Genomic DNA, 18,820 nt, shown 5'->3' with positions numbered 1-18,820 from the left:
CACGTTTATTGGGGGGAAAAAACGGGGGTTTGAGTAAAAAAAATGGTTAAAAAAGTGGAATGTTGATTATTTGGGGGAGAGATTGGGGGTGTTGGGGACATTGGGGGGGTCAATGGGGACATTGAGGGGGACTTGGGGTCTACGGTGACATTGGAGGGGTCATTGGGGGCACTGGGGTGGCCATGGGGACATTGAGTGGGACGGGGGGGTCAATGGGGACATTGAGGGGGACTTGGGGTCATTGGGGACATTGGGGAGGTCTTTGGGGACAACAGGAGGGGACATTTGGGCAATGGGGATGTTGGGGGACACTGGGGGGGTCAGAGGGGACATTGGGAGGTGACAAGGGCCAGCTTGGCCATTGGGGACATTGGTGACCAAGGTGACATTGGGCCAATGGGGACACTGGGGACTGAGATGATGTGGGGCTAATGGGGACACTGGGGCCATTGGAAGGGACTTGGGGACAACAGGAGGGGACACTGGGAATAGAGGGGACATGGGGCTAATGGGGACATTGAGGGGGACGAGGGGACACAGGGCCAATGGTGACATTGGGGATGGTTACATGGGGCTAATGGGGACATTGGGGACACCAGGAGGGGACATGGGGCCAGTGGTGCCACTGGGACAGTGCCAGGTGACACCGGGAGGGGACAGGGGATTCACGGTGACACCGGGGGACGATGGTGACGACAGCGCCAGGAGAGGACAAGGCCACAGGGCCCATGTCCCCATGTCCCTCAGCATCCAGGTCCATGGGGACGTGGTGGCCGATGTCCCCGTGTCCCTCGGGGCCCTGTCCATGGTGACACAGTGACCAATGTCCAAGTGTCCCTTGGGTGTCCGGCTCCATGGTGACACGGTGGCCGATGTCCCCATGTCCCTCAGGCGTCCAGCTCCACGATGTCCCCATGTCGCCGTGTCCTCAGCTCCACGGTGGCCGATGTCCCCTAGGTGCCCAGGTTGATAGTGACCAATGTCCCCATGTCCCCATTCCCACCATGACCCACGTCCCCATGTCCCCACCTCCACGGTGACACGCTGCCCGATGTCCCCTCATGTCTCCAGCTCCACGGTGACACAATGACCAATGTCCCCATGTCCCCATCCCCACCAGGACCCACGTCCCCATGTCCCCCCGTGTCCCCACCTCCACGGTGACACGCTGCCCGACGTCCCCTCATGTCCCCAGGTCCACGGTGACACAATGACCAACGTCCCCATGTCCCCATCTCCATGATGACCCACGTCCCCATGTCCCCCCATGTCCCCACCTCCACGGTGACACGCTGCCCGATGTCCCCTCATGTCCCCAGCTCCACGGTGACACAATGACCAACGTCCCCATGTCCCCATCTCCATGATGACCAATGTCCCCATGTCCCCATCCCCACCATGACCCACGTCCCCGTGTCCCCCCGTGTCCCCACCTCCACGGTGACACGCTGCCCGACGTCCCCTCATGTCCCCAGGTCCACGGTGACACAATGACCAACGTCCCCATGTCCCCATCTCCATGATGACCAATGTCCCCATGTCCCCATCCCCACAATGACCCACATCCCCATGTCCCCCCCGTGTCCCCACCTCCACGGTGACACGCTGCCCGACGTCCCCTCATGTCCCCAGGTCCACGGTGACACAATGACCAACGTCCCCATGTCCCCATCCCCACCAGGACCCACGTCCCCATGTCCCCATCTCCATGATGACCAACGTCCCCATCCCCACCAGGACCCACGTCCCCATGTCCCCCCATGTCCCCACCTCCACGGTGACACGCTGCCCGACGTCCCCTCATGTCCCCAGGTCCACGGTGACACAATGACCAACGTCCCCATGTCCCCATCTCCATGATGACCAACGTCCCCATGTCCCCATCCCCACCATGACCCACATCCCCGTGTCCCCCCGTGTCCCCATCTCCACAATGACCAACGTCCCCATGTCCCCATCTCCATGATGACCAATGTCCCCATGTCCCCATCCCCACCATGACCCACGTCCCCGTGTCCCCCCGTGTCCCCACCTCCACGGTGACACGCTGCCCGACGTCCCCTCATGTCCCCAGGTCCACGGTGACCTGCTGGTAGACCAGGGTGGCCCCGTGCAGGCTGGAGGCCACCAGGAAGTGGTGGTGGCCGAGGGCCAGCGCGGCCACCGCGCGCGGCGCCGGCAGCAGCAGCTCCTGGGTGGCCTCCAGGTGGCCCTGGGGCCCCAGGGCGTAGAGGACGCTCGGGGCCAGGTCGTTGCCCAGGGCCACCAAGCGGCGGCCACCGAGGGACAAGGGCTGGAAGAGGAGGGAGCCCCGCGCGGGGACGCGCTGCAGCTCGCGGAACATGGAGCCCTCCCAGCGGAGCACCTGGGGACAGCGAGGGGACATGGGGACAATGGGGGACATGGGGACAATGGGGACAATGAGGGACATGGGGACAATGGGGACAATGAGGGACATGGAGACAATGGGGGACACGGGGACAATGGGGACAATGGGGGACATTGGAGACAACGGGGACAATGGGGACATGGGGACAATGAGGGGACATGGGGACATTGGGGACAATGGGGGACATGGAGACAATGGGGGACATAGGGACAATGAGGGACGTGGGGACAATGGGGGACACGGGGACAATGAGGACAATGGGGGACATTGGGGACAATGGGGGACATGGGGACAATGGGGGACATAGGGACAATGAGGGATGTGGGGACAATGGGGGACACGGGGACAATGGGGACAATGGGGGACATTGGAGACAACGGGGACAATGGGGACATGGGGACAATGGGGGACATTGGGGACAATGAGGGGACATGGGGACAATGGGCACAGTGAGGGACAATGAGGGTCATGGAGGACCATGGGGTCCCCATGGCCACCAATGGGCCCATGGTCACGTGACAGACCCCATGGTCACGTGACAGACCCCATGGCCACGTGACGGTCCCCATGGCCACCCTGTTGTCCCCATGGCCACCCCCTGGTCCCCATGTCCTTGTGATGGCCCCATGGCCACCCAGTGATCCCCACAACCACCCCATGTGTCCCCTATCCCATGGTGTCCCCATGTCCCCGTGTGTGCCCCATCCCCTCGGTGTCCCCATGTCCCCCCATTGTCCCCATGTCCCCATATCCCCTCATTGTCCCCATGTCCCCATTGTCCCCATGTCCCCATATCCCCTCGTGTCCCACCTTGGCATCCCCCAACGCGCGGCACACGCACAGGTAGACGCTCCCGCGCTGCCGGAAGTGCCGTGTCCCCATGTCCCCATATCCCATGGTGTCCCCATGTCCCATGGTGTCCCCATGTGTCCCCATGTCCCCATTGTCCCCATGTCCCCATTGTCCCCATGTCCCACCTTGGCGTCCCCCAGCGCCCGGCACACGCACAGGTAGACGCTCCCGCGCTGCCGGAAGTGCCGCGTCCCCATGTCCCCATGTCCCATGGTGTCCCCATATCCCATGGTGTCCCCATGTCCCCTCATTGTCCCCATTGTCCCCATGTCCCCTCATTGTCCCCATGTCCCCATATCCCATGGTGTCCCCATTGTCCCCATGTCCCACCTTGGCGTCGCCCAGCGCCCGGCACACGCACAGGTAGACGCTCCCGCGCTGCCGGAAGTGCCGTGTCCCCATGTCCCATGGTGTCCCCATGTCCCATGGTGTCCCCATGTCCCCTCATTGTCCCCATGTCCCCATCGTGTCCCCATGTCCCCTCATTGTCCCAATGTCCCCACATGTCCCCCCATTGTCCCATTGTCCCCATGTCCCCCCATTGTCCCCATGTCCCACCTTGGCGTCCCCCAGCGCCCGGCACACGCACAGGTAGACACTCCCGCGCTGCCAGAAGTGCCGTGTCCCCATGTCCCATGGTGTCCCCATGTCCCCATGTCCCCTCATTGTCCCCCATTGTCCCCATGTCCCCTCATTGTCCCCATTGTCCCCATGTCCCCCATTGTCCCCATGTCCCCCCATTGTCCCCATGTCCCACCTTGGCGTCGCCCAACGCCCGGCACACGCACAGGTAGATGCTCCCGCGCTGCCGGAAGTGCCGTGTCCCCATGTCCCCATGTCCCATGGTGTCCCCATATCCCATGGTGTCCCCATGTCCCCTCATTGTCCCCCATGTCCCCATGTCCCCTCATTGTCCCCATGTCCCCTCATTGTCCCCAGTCCCACCTTGGCGTCCCCCAGCGCCCGGCACACGCACAGGTAGACGCTCCCGCGCTGCCGGAAGTGCCGTGTCCCCATGTCCCATGGTGTCCCCATATCCCATGGTGTCCCCATGTCCCCATGTCCCCATGTCCCCTCATTGTCCCCATTGTCCCCATGTCCCCCCATATCCCCTGGTGTCCCCATGTCCCCTCATTGTCCCCATTGTCCCCATGTCCCCTCATTGTCCCCATGATGTCCCACCTTGGCGTCGCCCAGCGCGCGGCACACGCACAGGTAGACGCTCCCCGCGCTGCCGGAAGTGCCGTGTCCCCATGTCCCCATGTCCCATGGTGTCCCCATGTCCCCTCATTGTCCCATTGTCCCCATGTCCCCATGATGTCCCACCTTGGCGTCGCCCAGCGCCCGGCACACGCACAGGTAGACGCTCCCGCGCTGCCGGAAGTGCCGTGTCCCCATGTCCCATGGTGTCCCCATGTCCCCTCATTGTCCCCATGTCCCCATGTCCCCATGTCCCCTCATTGTCCCCATTGTCCCCATGTCCCCCCATATCCCCTGGTGTCCCCATGTCCCCTCATTGTCCCCATTGTCCCCATGTCCCCTCATTGTCCCCATGATGTCCCACCTTGGCGTCGCCCAGCGCGCGGCACACGCACAGGTAGACGCTCCCGCGCTGCCGGAAGTGCCATGTCCCCATGTCCCCATGTCCCCCCATTGTCCCCATTGTCCCCATGTCCCACCTTGGCGTCCCCCAACGCCCGGCACACGCACAGGTAGACGCTCCCGCGCTGCCGGAAGTGCCGTGTCCCCATGTCCCCATGTCCCATGGTGTCCCCATGTCCCCTCATTGTCCCAATGTCCCCATGTCCCCTCATTGTCCCCATTGTCCCCATGATGTCCCACCTTGGCGTCCCCCCAGCGCCCGGCACACGCACAGGTAGACGCTCCCGCGCTGCCGGAAGTGCCGCGCCGCGTAGGCGTCGGGCGCCTGCGGGATGTCCGTGTGCGCCGCGAACGTCCCCGAGGCGCCGTCCCAGCGGTAGAGCGCGGGGCGGCCGGGGCCGCCGCAGGCCACGAGCGCCGGGCGGCCGCCCAGCTCCAGGAACTCCAGGTGGGTGTCGCGGCGCCAGCGCCGCAGCCGCTGCTGCGGGTAGAAGGCCCGGCCGGCCCAGCGGAACACGGTGCTGGCGCCGCCCTTGGAGCTGTCGGCCACGGCCACCATGGGCTGGCCCCGCACGAGCGCCGAGGCCACCGCGTGCGGCCGCCGCAGCCGCCCCGCGCCCAGCGGCTGCAGCGGGACGAAGGGGGCGCCGGGGCCGCCCGCGCGGCGCCACACGGCCGACGGGGCGCCCAGCTGGGCCACCACGAGGAGCAGGTGGCCACCGAGGGACACGGGGTGGCAGGCGACAGGCCATGAACCTGGGGGGACATCAGGGGACATGGGGACGTCAGGGGGACATCAGGGGACATCAGGGGACATGGGAGACACAGGGGGACATGGTGGAGACATGGGGGACACAGGTGGCGCCACACGGCCGACGGGGCGCCCAGCTGGGCCACCACGAGGAGCAGGTGGCCACCGAGGGGACAGCGGGTGGCAGGCGACGGGCCATGAACCTGGGGACATGGAGGGGGACATAGGGACATTAGGGAACATGGAGACATGGGGACATCAGGGGACATGGGGACGTCAGGGGACACAGGGACATGGGGACACAGGGACATGGGGATGTCACAGGGACATGGGGGACACAGGTGGCGCCACACGGCCGACGGGGCGCCCAGCTGGGCCACCACGAGGAGCAGGTGGCCACCGAGGGACAGCGGGGTGGCAGGCGACCGGCCACGAGCCTGGGGGGACATCAGGGGACATGGGGACGTCAGGGGACATGGGGCATCAGGGAACATGGGGACGTCAGGGGACACAGTGGAGACACAAGGGTACATGGGGACCTGATGGGGACATGGGGACACAGGGGACACAGGCGGCACCACACGGCCGACGGGGTGCCCAGCTGGGCCACCACCAGGAGCAGGTGGCCACCGAGGGACACGGGGGTGGCAGGCGACGGGCCATGAACCTGGGGGGACATCAGGGGACATGGGGACGTCAGGGGACATGGGGACCTGGTGGGGACATGGGGACACAAGGACATGGGGATGTCAGGGGGACATGGGAGACACAAGGGGACATGGGGACCTGGTGGAGACATGAGGACATGGGGACATGGGGACATCAGGGGACATGGGGACGTCAGGGGACACAGGGATGTCAGGGAACATGGGGACATGGGGACACAGGGGCATCATGGGGACACAGGGGACACAGGCAGCGCCACACGGCCAACGGGGCGCCCAGCTGGGCCACCACGAGGAGCAGGTGGCCACCGAGGGGACAGCGGGTGGCAGGCGACGGGCCATGAACCTGGGGACATGGAGGGGACATAGGGACATTAGGGAACATGGAGACATGGGGACATCAGGGGACATGGGGACATTGGGGAACATGGAGACATGGGGACACAGGGATGTCACGAGGACATGGGGACACAGGGGACACAGGCAGCGCCACACGGCCGACGGGGCGCCCAGCTGGGCCACCACCAGGAGCAGGTGGCCACCGAGGGACAGCGGGTGGCAGGTGACCGGCCACGAGCCTGGGGGGACATCAGGGGACGTCAGGGGACATGGGGACATGGTGGAGACATGGGGGACACAGTGGAGACACATGGGGACCTCAAGGGGACACAGGGACACATCAGGGGACATGGGGACATCAAGGGGACATGGGGACACAGGGGACACAGGTGGCGCCACACGGCCGACGGGGCGCCCAGCTGGGCCACCACGAGGAGCCACCGAGGGGACAGCGGGTGACAGGCGACAGGCCACGAGCCTGGGGACATGGAGGGGACATCAGGGGACACTGGGGTATCGTGGGGACACAGGGACATGGGGGATACAGGGACATCAGGGGACGTCAGGGGACGTCAGGGGACATGGGGACGTCAGGGGGACACGGGGGATGTCAGGGGGACATGGGGCATCAGGAGGACACGGGTATCAGGGGGACACAGGGACCTGGTGGGGACACGGGGACACAGGGACGTTAGGGGGACACAGTGAAGACGCAGGGGACACGAGGAGCCTATGGGGACACAGGGCACACGAGAGGGGACACAAGGGACGTCCAGGGGACATCAGGGGGGCTGGGGAGGGGGGTGGTGGCACCACAAGGTCCCGTGGTCCCTTGATGGGACAGGGACCAGGGACATGGGGGACACGGGGTTGGGGACACCAGGGAGGACATTTTTGGGGAACTCGGTGCCATTTTGGGGTCCCCTGGGGGTTTTGGGGGTCCCTGGGGCCATTTTTGGGGTCCCTGGTGGCCTCCAGAGCCATTTTTGGGTCCCCTGAGGGTCCCTGGAGGCATTTTTGGGGTCCCCAACCCTATTTTGCGGTCCCCCATCCCCATTTTTGGGGTACCTGAAGCCATTTTTGGGATCCCTGGATCTATTTTGGGTTCCCAGGGGGGTTTTGGGGCCTCCCTCCCCATTTTTGGGGCCCCCGGAGCCATTCTTGGGGTCCCCTGAGGGTTTTTGGGGGTCCCTGCAGCCATTTTTGGGGTCCCTGGTGCCATTTTGGGGGGGTCTTCAGAGCAATTTTTGGGGTCCCCTGGAGTGTTTGGGGGATGCCTGGAGCCATTTTTGGGATCCCTGGTGGCATTTTGGGCTCTCCAGAGCCATTTTGGGGTCCCCTGGGAGTTCCTGCAGGCATTTTTTGGGTCCCCAACCCTATTTTTGGGTCCCTCACCCCATTTTTTGGGTCCCAGGAGCCATTTTTGGGGTCCCTGGTGCCATTTTGGGTCCCCAGGGCGTTTCTGAGTCCACCCCTCTCCATTTTGGGGGCTCCCAGAGCCATTTTTGGGGTTCCCTGGGGTGTTTGGGGGTCCCTGGTGGCATTTTTGGGGTCCCCACCCATATTTTGGGGTCCCCCATCCCCATTTTTTGAGTCCCTGAAGCCATTTTTGGGGTCTCTGGAGCCATTTTTGGGGTCCCTGGTGCCATTTCAGGTCCCCAGGGGGTTTTTGAGCCCTCCCTCCCCATTTTTGGGGTCTCTTGGGGTGTTTGGGGGTCCCTGGAGCCATTTTTGGGGTCCCTGGTGGCATTTTTGGGGTCTCCAGAGCCATTTTTGGGGGTTTCCTGAGGGTTTTGGGGGTCCCTGGAGCCATTTTTGGGGTCCCTGGTGGCATTTTGGGGGTCTCCAGGGCCATTTTTGGGTCCCCTGGGGGTTCCCGGAGGCATTTTTGGGGTCCCCACCCCTATTTTTGGGGTCCCCTGAGGGTTTTGGGGGTCCCTGGAGGCATTTAGGGGGCCCCCAACTCCATTTTGGGGGTCCCCATCCCCATTTCGGGGTTTCCGAGCCCTCCCTCCCCATTCCTGCCGTCCCCACTGCCACGTTCGTGTCCCCCCGGGTGGTTCCTGGTGTCCCCTTCCCGCTGTCCCCGTTGTCCCCTGTGTCCCCCAGTGTCCCCGCTGTCCCCATTGTCCCCATTGTCCCTGCTGTCCCCATTGTCCCCATTGTCCCCATTGTCCCCAGTGTCCCCAGTGTCCCCGTTGTCCCCATTCTCCCCATTCTGCCCATTGTCCCCATTGTCCCTGTTGTCCCAGTGTCCCCATTGTCCCCATTGTCCCCACTGTTTCCGTTGTCCCCATTGTCCCCATTGTCCCCATTGCCCCCATTGTCCCTGTTGTCCCAGTGTCCCCATTGTCCCCAGTGTCCCCGTTGTCCCCATCGTCCCCGTTGTCCCCGTTATCCCCATTGTCCCTGCTGTCCCCATTGTCCCCATTCTCCCCATTGTCCCCAGTGTCCCCAGTGTCCCCGTTGTCCCCATTCTCCCCATTCTGCCCATTGTCCCCATTGTCCCTGTTGTCCCAGTGTCCCCATTGTCCCCATTGTCCCCACTGTCTCCGTTGTCCCCATTGTCCCCATTGCCCCCATTGTCCCTGTTGTCCCAGTGTCCCCATTGTCCCCGTTGTCCCCGTTATCCCCACTGTCCCCATTGCCCCCATTGTCCTCATTGTCCCTGCTGTCCCCATTGCCCCCGTTGTCCCCATTGTCCCCGCTGTCCCCCATTGTCCCCATTGTCCCTGTTATCCCCACTGTCCCCAGTGTCCCCATTGTCCTCATTGTCCCTACTGTCCCCCGCTGTTGCCGTTGTCCCCGTTGTCCCCATTGCCCCCATTGTCCCCGCTGTCCCCACTGTCCCCATTGTCCCCATTGTCCCCGCTGTCGCCGTTGTCCCCGCTGTCCCCATTGTCCCCATCGTCCCCATCGTCCCCATCGTCCCCAGCCCTCACCGTTGATGACGACGGGGCGCGCGGAAGCGCCCGGCCAGCTGGTCCCACTCGAGCAGGGCGCAGGCGCCCGCGTGGGGCTGGGCCAGGGCCACCCCGACCTGGGCTCCCTGCGCGAAGGTCTCGGCCGCCAGCGACGCGAACGGCAGCGACTGGAAGGGCCGCAGCTCTGGGGGGGGGACCCGTCAGCGCCCGGACGCCGGGGCCCCCCGCGGGCGCTCGGAAGGGCCCGGGCGTCCGGGGAGGGAGCTGGGAAGGGTCCGGGTGTCCAGGAGGGGCCCAGGCGTCCGGGGAAGAGAATCAAGGATCTAGGAAGGGGCCCAGATGTCCAGGGAAGGGACCCAGGTGTCCAGGAGGGCTCCAGGGGTTGGGGAAGGGACCCAGGTGTCCAGGAAAGGGAATCAGGGATATGGGAAGGGCCCAGGCGTCCAGGAGGGGCCCGGGCGTCCGGGGAAGGGACCCAGGTGTCCAGGAGGGCTCCAGGTGTCCAGGAGGGGCCCGGGCGTCCGGGGAAGGGACCCAGGTGTCCAGGAGGGCTCCAGGTGTCTGGGAGGGGCCCGGGCGTCCGGGGAAGGGACCCAGGTGTCCAGGAGGGTTCCAGGTGTCCAGGAGGGGCCCGGGTGTCCGGGGAAGGGACCCAGGTGTCCAGGGGGGCTCCAGGTGTCCAGGAGGGGCCCGGGTGTCCGGGGAAGGGAATCAGGGCTCTGGGAAGGGCCCCGGTGCTGGGGAAGGGGCCCCGGCGTCCGGGCTCACCCTGCACCAGGCAGGGGAAGTCGCGGGGCCGCAGCCGGGCCAGGTCGGTGCCGTTGTGGGGCGGGGGGCCCCGGCAGGTCCCCGCGTCGGCGGTGGCGGGCCGCTGTCCCCAACCAGGTGACCAGCCAGCGCAGGCGGCAGTCGCAGCGCCAGGGGTTGTCCCGGAGGTCGCTGCGGACCCCGGGGGGGTCACCCGGGCGCCTGGGCCCCAACGGGGACCCATGGGTGGCCCCCATGTCCCCAGTGTCCCTCCCATGTCCCTCCAATGTCCCCATCTCCTCCTATGTCCCCAATGTCCCTCCCATGTCCCTCCAATGTCCCCATCTCCTCCCATCTCCCCCTATGTCCTCCCACATCCCCCCATGTCCCCATGTCCCCCCATGTCCCCCCATGTCCCCAATATCCCCCCATGTCCCCTCATGCCCCCAATGTCCCCATGTCCCCCCATGTCCCCCAATATCCCCCATGTCCCCAATGTCCCTCCCATGTCTCCCAATGTCCCCCCATGTCCTCCCATGTCCCCCCATGTCCCCATCTCTCCTCATGTCCCCAATGTCCCCAATGCCCCCCATGTCCCTCCATATCCCCCATGTCCCCAATGTCCTCCATGTCCCCCCCATGTCCTCCCATATTCCTCCATATCCCCCATGTCCCCAATGTCCCCCAATATCCCCCATGTCCCTCCATATTCCCCATGTCCCCAATGTCCCTCCCATGTCCCCCCATGTCCTCCCATGTCCCCCCATGTCCCCATCTCTCCTCATGCCCCCCAATGTCCCCATATAGCCCCTCATGTCCCCAGTGTCCCCAATGCCCCCCATGTCCTCCCATATCCTCCCACGTCCCCCCCATGTCCCCAATATCCCCCCATGTCCCCAATGCTCCCCATGTCCCCCTATATTCCCCCATATCCCCCCATGTCCCCAATGTCCCCGGTGTCCCCTGTCCCTCACAGGTGCAGGAGGGTCTCCAGCCCCTTGAACAGGTCCTTGGGCAGCGTCTCCAGGCCGTTATTGGCCAAACTCCTGCGGTGACAACGGGGGACCCTTGGGGACACCCTGGGGACGGGGACACTCGGGGCCATGGGAACCCCCGGGGACATGGAGGGAAATGGAAACGGGGGACGTGGGGACCCCGCGGAATGGGGATGGGGACAGAGGGACCCTTGGGGACACCCCGGGGACTGTTGGTGACATCTTGAGGACACCAGGGACCTCTGGTGACACCTTGGGGACCCCCTGGGGACACTTGGGGACACTCCGGGGACCATTGGTGACATCTTGAGGACACCAGGGACCTTTGGTGACACCTTGGGGACCACCTGGGGACACTTGGGCACCCCTGGGGACCGTTGGTGACATCTTGAGGACACCAGGGACCTTTGGTGACACGTTGGGGACCCCCTGGGGCCCGTTGGGGACACCCTGGGGACCATTGGTGACAGCTTGAGGACACCAGGGACCTCTGGTGACACCTTGGGGACCCTCTGGGGACCCGTGGGGACCCTTGGGGACACCCCGGGGACCGTTGGTGACATCTTGAGGACACCAGGGACCTCTGGTGACACCTTGGGGACCCTCTGGGGACACTTGGAGACCCTTGGGGACACCCCGGGGACCGTTGGTGACATCTTGAGGACACCAGGGACCTTTGGCGACACCTTGGGGACCCCCTGGGGACACTTGGGCACCCCTGGGGACCGTTGGTGACATCTTGAGGACACCAGGGACCTTTGGTGACACGTTGGGGACCCCCTGGGGCCCGTTGGGGACACCTTGGGGACCATTGGTGACAGCTTGAGGACACCAGGGACCTTTGGTGACACCTTGGGGACCCCCTGGAGACACTTGGGGACCCCCTGGGGCCCCTTGGGGACACCCTTGGTGACCCTTGGGGAACCCCTGGGCACCCTTGGGGACATTTGGTGACACTTGGGGACGCCTTGAGGACCCTTGAGGACACCTTGGGGACACATGGGAGACACTTGGTGGCCCTTGGGGACACTTGGTGGCCCTTGGGGACACTCACAGGTAAAGGAGCCCCCGCAGCCCACGCAGGGCCCCGGGTTCGATGGCACCGACCTCGTTGTCCTCGATGAACCTGGGGACATTGGGGACATCGGGGACATTGGGGACAGCGTCACCCCCCGCCCCAGGTCCCCCTGGGGACCCCAGGGCCACCAGGGACCCCAACCCTGGGGCCACCAAACCCCATGGGGCCCCCCCAGGGCCACCCCTGCCCCCAGTGTCCCCAATGTCCCCCCATGTCCCCCAGTGTCCCCAATGTCCCCCAGTGTCCCCAATGTCCCCACTCTCACAGATGTTCCAGCTGCGGCAGCCCCGTGAAGGCCCCATCCTTGATGGTCCCCAAGTGGCTGGCGGTGACCAACCTGCAGGGACATGGGGACATTGGGGACATTGGGGACACCAGGAACTCAGGGGCATTGGGGACATCTGGGGGGGATGGGGACGTCCTGCTGCCACCCCTGGGGACATTGGGGACACCCTGGGGATGGGTTGGGGACACTGGAGGGGTTGAGGACACCCTGGGGACACTTGGGATTGGGGACACCCTGGGGCCAGGTTTGGGACAGGTTGGGGACACCCTGGGGACAGGGGACACTTTGGGGACAGGCTGGGGACCCCTTGGGGACACTGGGGCCAGGTTGGGGACACCCTGGGGATGGGGGACACCCTGGGGACACTGGGGACAGGTTGGGGACACTGGGGACAGGTTGGGGACAGTTCAGGGACACCCTGGGGATGGAGGACACCCTGGGGACAGGCTGGGGACCCCCTGGGGACACTGGGGGACAGGTTGGGGACACCCTGGGGATGGGGGACACCCTGGGGACACTGGGGACAGGTTGGGGACAGTTTGGGGACACCCTGGGGATGGGGGACACCTTGGGGACAGGCTGGGGATCCCCTGGGGACACTGGGGCAGGTTCGGGACAGGTTGGGGACAGTTTGGGGACACCCTGGGGATGGGGGACACCTTGGGGACAGGCTGGGGACCCCCTGGGGACAGGTTGGGGACAGTTTGGGGACACCCTGGGGATGGGGGACACCTTGGGGACAGGCTGGGGACGCCTTGGGGACACTGGGGGCCAGGTTGGGGCCAGGTTGGGGCCAGGTTGGGGATGGGGGACACCTTGGGGACAGGCTGGGGACCCCCTGGGGACACTGGGGCAGGTTCGGGACAGGTTGGGGACACCCTGGGGATGGGGGACACCTTGGGGACAGGCTGGGGACCCCCTGGGGACACTGGGGCCAGGTTGGGGACAGTTTGGGGACACCCTGGGGATGGAGGACACCTTGGGGACAGGCTGGGGACCCCCTGGGGACACTGGGGCAGGTTGGGGACAGTTTGGGGACACCCTGGGGATGGGGGACACCTTGGGGACAGGCTGGGGACCCCCTGGGGACACTGGGGCAGGTTGGGGACAGTTTGGGGACACCGGTGACGCCGCCGGGTCCCTACAGCAGCCGCAGGGCCGGGAGGTGCCGGAAACCGCCCTCGGGCAGGAGCTCGAGGTGCCACCGGAGCAGGGACCTGGGGACAGCAGGACAGTGAGGGGACATGGGGGGACACAGGGGGGACACGGGGGACATGGGGGACATGGGGGGACATGGGGGACATGGGGGACATGGGGGACAATGGGGCATGGGAAACATGGGGACAGGGGGGGACATTGGGGACATTGGGGACATGGGGGGACACACTGGGACCGGCCCCTCCCGACCCAGCGAGGGGCGGGGCTTCCCGCGGTGACGTCAAGGGAGCCCGGAGGAGGGGAGGGAGGGGTCACGCAAGGGGCGGGGTCTTGAGAAGGGGGCGGAGCCGCGTAGAGGGGCGGGGTCTCTGGGAGGGGCGGGGTCTCTGGGAGGGGGCCGTCTCGGGAAGGGGGCGGGGCCTCGTAGAGGGGCGGGGCCGCGCAGAGGGGCGGAGTTTCTCGGAGAGGGCGGGGTCTCGGGAAGGGGCGGGGTCTCGGGAAGGGGGCGGGGTCTCGGGAAGGGGTGGGGTCTCGGAAAGGGGGCCGGTCTCGGGAAAGGGGCGGGGTCTCGGGAAGGGGGCGGGGTCTCGGGAAGGGGGTGGGTCTCGAGAAGGGGGCGGGGTCTCGGGAAGGGGCGGGGCACTCACAGCGCCGCGACGCGGGGGGGCAGCGCGCGGGGCAGCCCCGCCCCCCCCCGGCACAGCGCCTGCTCCGCCGCGCACGCGCAGCGGGGGGGCAGCGCGGCCACGCCCCCCGCCGCCACCGCCCCGCCCCCGCGGGCCACGCCCCCGCCCCGCCCGCGGCCACGCCCCGCGGCCCAAGCCCCGCCCACGCGGCGCCGCCCAGCGCCAGCCCCAGCAGCAGCAGCAGCGCCGGGGGGGGCGGCGCCCGGACACGCCCCCTGCTGGCCCCGCCCATCGCGACCCCCCCTTGTCACGACCCCCCCCCTTGTCGCGACCCCCCCCCGTCACGACCCCCCCCGCTTGTCACGACCCCCCCCTTGTCGCGACTCCCCCTTGTCACGACCCCCCCCTTGTCACGACCCCCCCCTTGTCGCGACTCCCCCCCCGCGCTTGTCCCGACTCTCCCTCGAGCCCCCCCCCCTCCCCCGCCCTTGTCGCGACCCTCCTCTTGTCACCACCCCCCCCTCCCCCACCTGTCACGACCCCCCCCCCCCCCCCGCCCTTGTCGCGACCCGCCCCCCCCTCCCCGGTGGCGGCGGCGGCTCCCGGCGGCGGCGGCTCCCGGACTCCTGGGCCCCTCCCGGACTCCTGGGCCCCTCCGGGACGCCCGGGCCCCTCCCACGCCCCCCCCCGGACGCCTGGGCCCCTCCTACCCCCCCCCACCCCGGACGCCTGGGCCCCTGGGGGCGGACAAAGGAGCCGCTGTTGGTGCTCGGAGGAGAACAGAGCGGCCCTTGTGCGGGGGGGACACGGGTGACATCAGGGACATGGGGGACACGCTGGGGACATGGGGACGTCAGGGGGGCGGGGAGCGGGGGGGGACATGGAGGGACATTGGGGACATGGAGGGATATGGGGGACATGTGGGACATGAGGGGACATGGGGACATGGGGGACGTGCAGACATGGGGGACGTGCAGGGACATTGGGGACATGGAGGGATATGGGGGACATGGGGGACATGAGGGGACATGGGGACATGGGGGACATGGAGGGACATTGGGCACAGGGACATGGGGACATTGGGGACATGTGGGGACACTGGGGACATGGGAGACATGGGGGACATGGAGGGACATTGGGGACAGGGACATGGGGACATTGGGGACATGAGGGGACATGGAGGGACATTGGGGACATTGAGGACAGGGACATGGGGGACATGGGGACATTGGGGACATGTGGGGACATTGGTGACATGGGGGACATGGGGACATGGGGGACATTGGGGACAGGGACATGGGGACATTGGGGACATGAGGGGACATGGAGGGACATTGGGGACGTTGGGGACAGGGACATGGGGACACATTTGGCGCTCGGGTGCCTTGGGGACGCGGTGGCGCTCGGGTGTCACCGCTGGTGACGCCACCCGGGTATTTTTGGGGCACGAGGGCGGCGGGTTAAAAATAGCCCCCCCCCCCCAGCAGGGCCCAGGCGTCCGGGCGGGCAGCGGTGCCGGCCATGGGGAACCCGGGAGGTGAGTGGGGCCCCCGGACGCCTGGGCCCCTCATGCACCTGCCCCCTCCCCCCAACCACAGGAGGGTCCCCGGACGCCTGGGCCCCCTTTGGGGGGGGGGGGAGGATCCCTGGGCCCATCCGCCCTGCGGGGGGGGGGGGGGGGGGGTCATTGGCCCCAGTGGGCAAACAGGGGGGGAGGGGCCAAGGCCGCGTAGCCATGGAGACGGTCACGGCCGGGGGGGGCGGGGGGGAGCCGGACGCCTGGGCCCATTTTGCCCCCGGACGCCTGGGCCCCTCAGCACCCCCCCCCCCCCCCCAAACAGAGCCGCAGAGCCCGGAGGAGCCCGACCGCTTCGTCTATGGTGAGCGGCGCGGCGCGGCCGGCCGGGTGTAGCCGTCCGGGTGTTGTCACGGGTCAGGGTGTAGCCATGGGGGTGTTGTCACATGTCAGGGTGTTGTCGTGTGTCAGAGTGTAGCCGTCCGGGTGTTGTCACGGGTCAGGGTGTTGCTGTCCGGGTGTTCTTGCATGTCAGGGTGTAGCCATGGGGGTGTTGTCGCATGTCGGGGTGTTGTGGCGTGTCAGAGTGTTGCTGTGTGTCGCCATCAGGATGTTGTCACGGGTCAGGGTGTTGCTGTCCGGGTGTTCTCACATGTCAGGGTGTAGCCATGGGGCTGTTGTCATGTGTCAGGGTGTTGCTGTATGTCAGGGTGTAGCCATAGGGGTGTTGCGATGGGTCAGGGTGTTGCTGTCAGTGTTTTTCGCGTGTCAGGGTGTAGCCGTGGGGGTGTTGTCGCATGTCACGGTGTTGCTCTTTGCACATCAGGGCGGTGCTGCTGCGGGTCCAGGTGTTGTTCCGCATCGGGCTGTTGCAATTGGGGTGTTGTCGTGTGTCAGGGTGTTCTTCCACCCGGGGCTGCGGCTGTTGCGTTTCAGGAGAGCCATCTCCACGTATCCGGGCGCTGTCGCGGATAAGGGTGTTGTTGTCACCCGCGGCCGACTGTTTTTCCCCCCCAGACTACCACTCGCTGCGTGTCGGGGGCCTCGTCTTCGCCTGTGTCCTCTTCAGCCTCGGCATCCTCCTCATCCTCAGTGAGCCGCACCGCGACCGTGACCCCCGCGCGGCCGCCAACACCACGAGCGGCAACACCCGGACGTCCCCGCACCTCCCCCCAACCTCCTGGACCCCCCAACACCCCCTGGGCCCCCAGAACAGCTGCTGGCTCCATCGACAGCCCCACAACAGGCACCATCGCCCCCTGCAACAGCCCCATGTTGCCGACCCGCACACCCCCCGCAACACCCCTGAACACCCAATATGTCCTCAACACCCCCAGCAACATCCCCACTGCCTCAGACACCCCCCCGCAACAAAGCTACAGTGACACCCCACAACACCCCAAACAAACACTGCCAACAACACCCACAACAACCTTAACAACACCCTCCAAACACCCCAAAACGCCATCCAAAGGACCCCCCAAAACACCCCAGATCAACCCGAAATACTCCAGAACACCCCAATGAGACCCCCAGCACCAACCCTAAAAACACCCCAATTCCCCTCAAAACACCCCCCCAAAACCCCCTCAATAACAGCCCCTAAAACACCTGCAAAGCACCTCAAAACACCCCCCCAAATACAACACCCCAAAATAACCCAAAACACCCGTACAAACAACCCAAGAACACCCCAATAACAGCTGAAAAGATGCCCCAAACACCCCAAAACACTCAAAAAGACCTTAAAACACCCCAGAAATACAGGATAACATCCCAGCACACCCCAAAACCCCAAGATACCCCCCCCAAAAAGGCCACCAAACACCCCCAAAGAGCCCACAACACCCCAAAGCACCTCAATAACACCCCAAATACCCCCAAAGCAGTTCCCCAAAACAGACAGAAACAGCCCCCCCCCCCCCGAGGGGCCCCGGCGTCCGGGGCTCAGAGCTGTTTTCCCGCCAACAGGTCGTCACTGTCGGTGCAAGTTCGATCAACAGCCGAAGTAACCGGGGACAATGGGGACATTGGGGGACACTGGGGGACACTGGGGACATGGGGGACATGGGGGGACATGGAGGACATTGGGGACATGGGGAGACAAGGGGGACATGGGGGACGTTGGGGACATGGGGGACATGGGGGGACATGGAGGACATTGGGGACATAGGGGGACAGGGGGAAATTGGGGACATGGGGGGACATTGGGAACATGGGGGGATATGAGGGGACATTGGGGACACTGGGGGACATGGGGGGATATGAGGGGGACATGGGGACATGGAGGGACATTGGGGACATGGGGGACATGGGGGGATATGAGGGGACATTGGGGACCCTGGGGGACATTGGGGACATTGGGGTGTCACCGTTTCCCGCAGGACGGGGCAGCCGGACGAGGAGGAGGGGGCTCTGCGCCAGTCGATCCGACGTGAGCGCCCGGACGCCGGGGCCCCTCCGGCCGGGGGGGGTGGGGGGGGGGGGGGGTCACCCGGACGCCGGGGCCCCCTAACCCCGTCCCCCCCCCTCCAGGTTTGTCCACCCGGATGCGGTAGAAGGGGGTGAGTGGAGACCCCCCCCCCCCCCCCGGACGCCTGGGCCCTCCCGGACGCCTGGGCCCCGCTGTGACCACCCCCCCTTGGCAGGTTCCAGCCCCAACAGGCGCAGAGCGACAGGCGGCAACAGCCGCGGGCGCCTGTTCAGGGCACCCCCCAATAAAGGCTGCAACTGCCGGCTGGGGGCTGTTGTTGGTGCTGTGGGGTGTTGCGGGTCGGGGTGTTGTGTGGGGGTTGTCGTGGGTCAGAGTGTTGTGAGTGGGTTGTTGTGGGTTAGGGTGTTGTAGGTCAGGGTGTTCTGGGTGGGTTGTTGTGGGTTGAGGTGTTGTGGGTG

The 18,820-nt window shown here is 65.9% G+C and overlaps 1 protein-coding gene and 1 pseudogene across 2 annotated transcripts; one reads left to right on the top strand and one right to left on the bottom strand.

The window, feature by feature from the left end:
• Nucleotides 1-2,062: 2,062 nt before the first annotated feature.
• LOC148591059 (leucine-rich repeat LGI family member 4-like) lies at nucleotides 2,063-14,704 on the bottom strand (annotated as a pseudogene). The gene is made up of 11 exons (XR_015914203.1): nucleotides 14,681-14,704; nucleotides 14,434-14,495; nucleotides 13,774-13,845; nucleotides 12,608-12,679; nucleotides 12,319-12,390; nucleotides 11,244-11,315; nucleotides 10,291-10,461; nucleotides 9,541-9,706; nucleotides 5,134-5,599; nucleotides 4,424-4,472; nucleotides 2,063-2,365 (listed from the first exon to the last, which is right to left on the bottom strand). The product of XR_015914203.1 is annotated as a leucine-rich repeat LGI family member 4-like (transcript).
• Nucleotides 14,705-15,933: 1,229 nt separating this feature from the next.
• LOC104565980 (phospholemman-like) lies at nucleotides 15,934-18,496 on the top strand. Its single transcript, XM_088538154.1, has 6 exons — nucleotides 15,934-15,949; nucleotides 16,254-16,292; nucleotides 16,946-17,020; nucleotides 17,900-17,936; nucleotides 18,313-18,362; nucleotides 18,464-18,496. The coding sequence occupies exons 1-6, from the start codon at nucleotides 15,934-15,936 to the stop codon at nucleotides 18,484-18,486; spliced, it is 240 nt and encodes a 79-aa protein (XP_088394280.1). The 3' UTR covers nucleotides 18,487-18,496.
• Nucleotides 18,497-18,820: the final 324 nt, after the last annotated feature.

This window comes from Tinamus guttatus, unplaced genomic scaffold (genome assembly GCF_059628265.1).
Source record: "Tinamus guttatus ecotype Peru unplaced genomic scaffold, ASM5962826v1 Tinamus_guttatus_pri_ptg000939l, whole genome shotgun sequence".
In the NCBI taxonomy this organism is placed as follows: Eukaryota; Metazoa; Chordata; class Aves; order Tinamiformes; family Tinamidae; genus Tinamus; species Tinamus guttatus.
The sequence above is the reverse complement of the archived record's forward strand: the minus strand, read 5'-3'. Positions and strand labels throughout refer to the sequence as shown.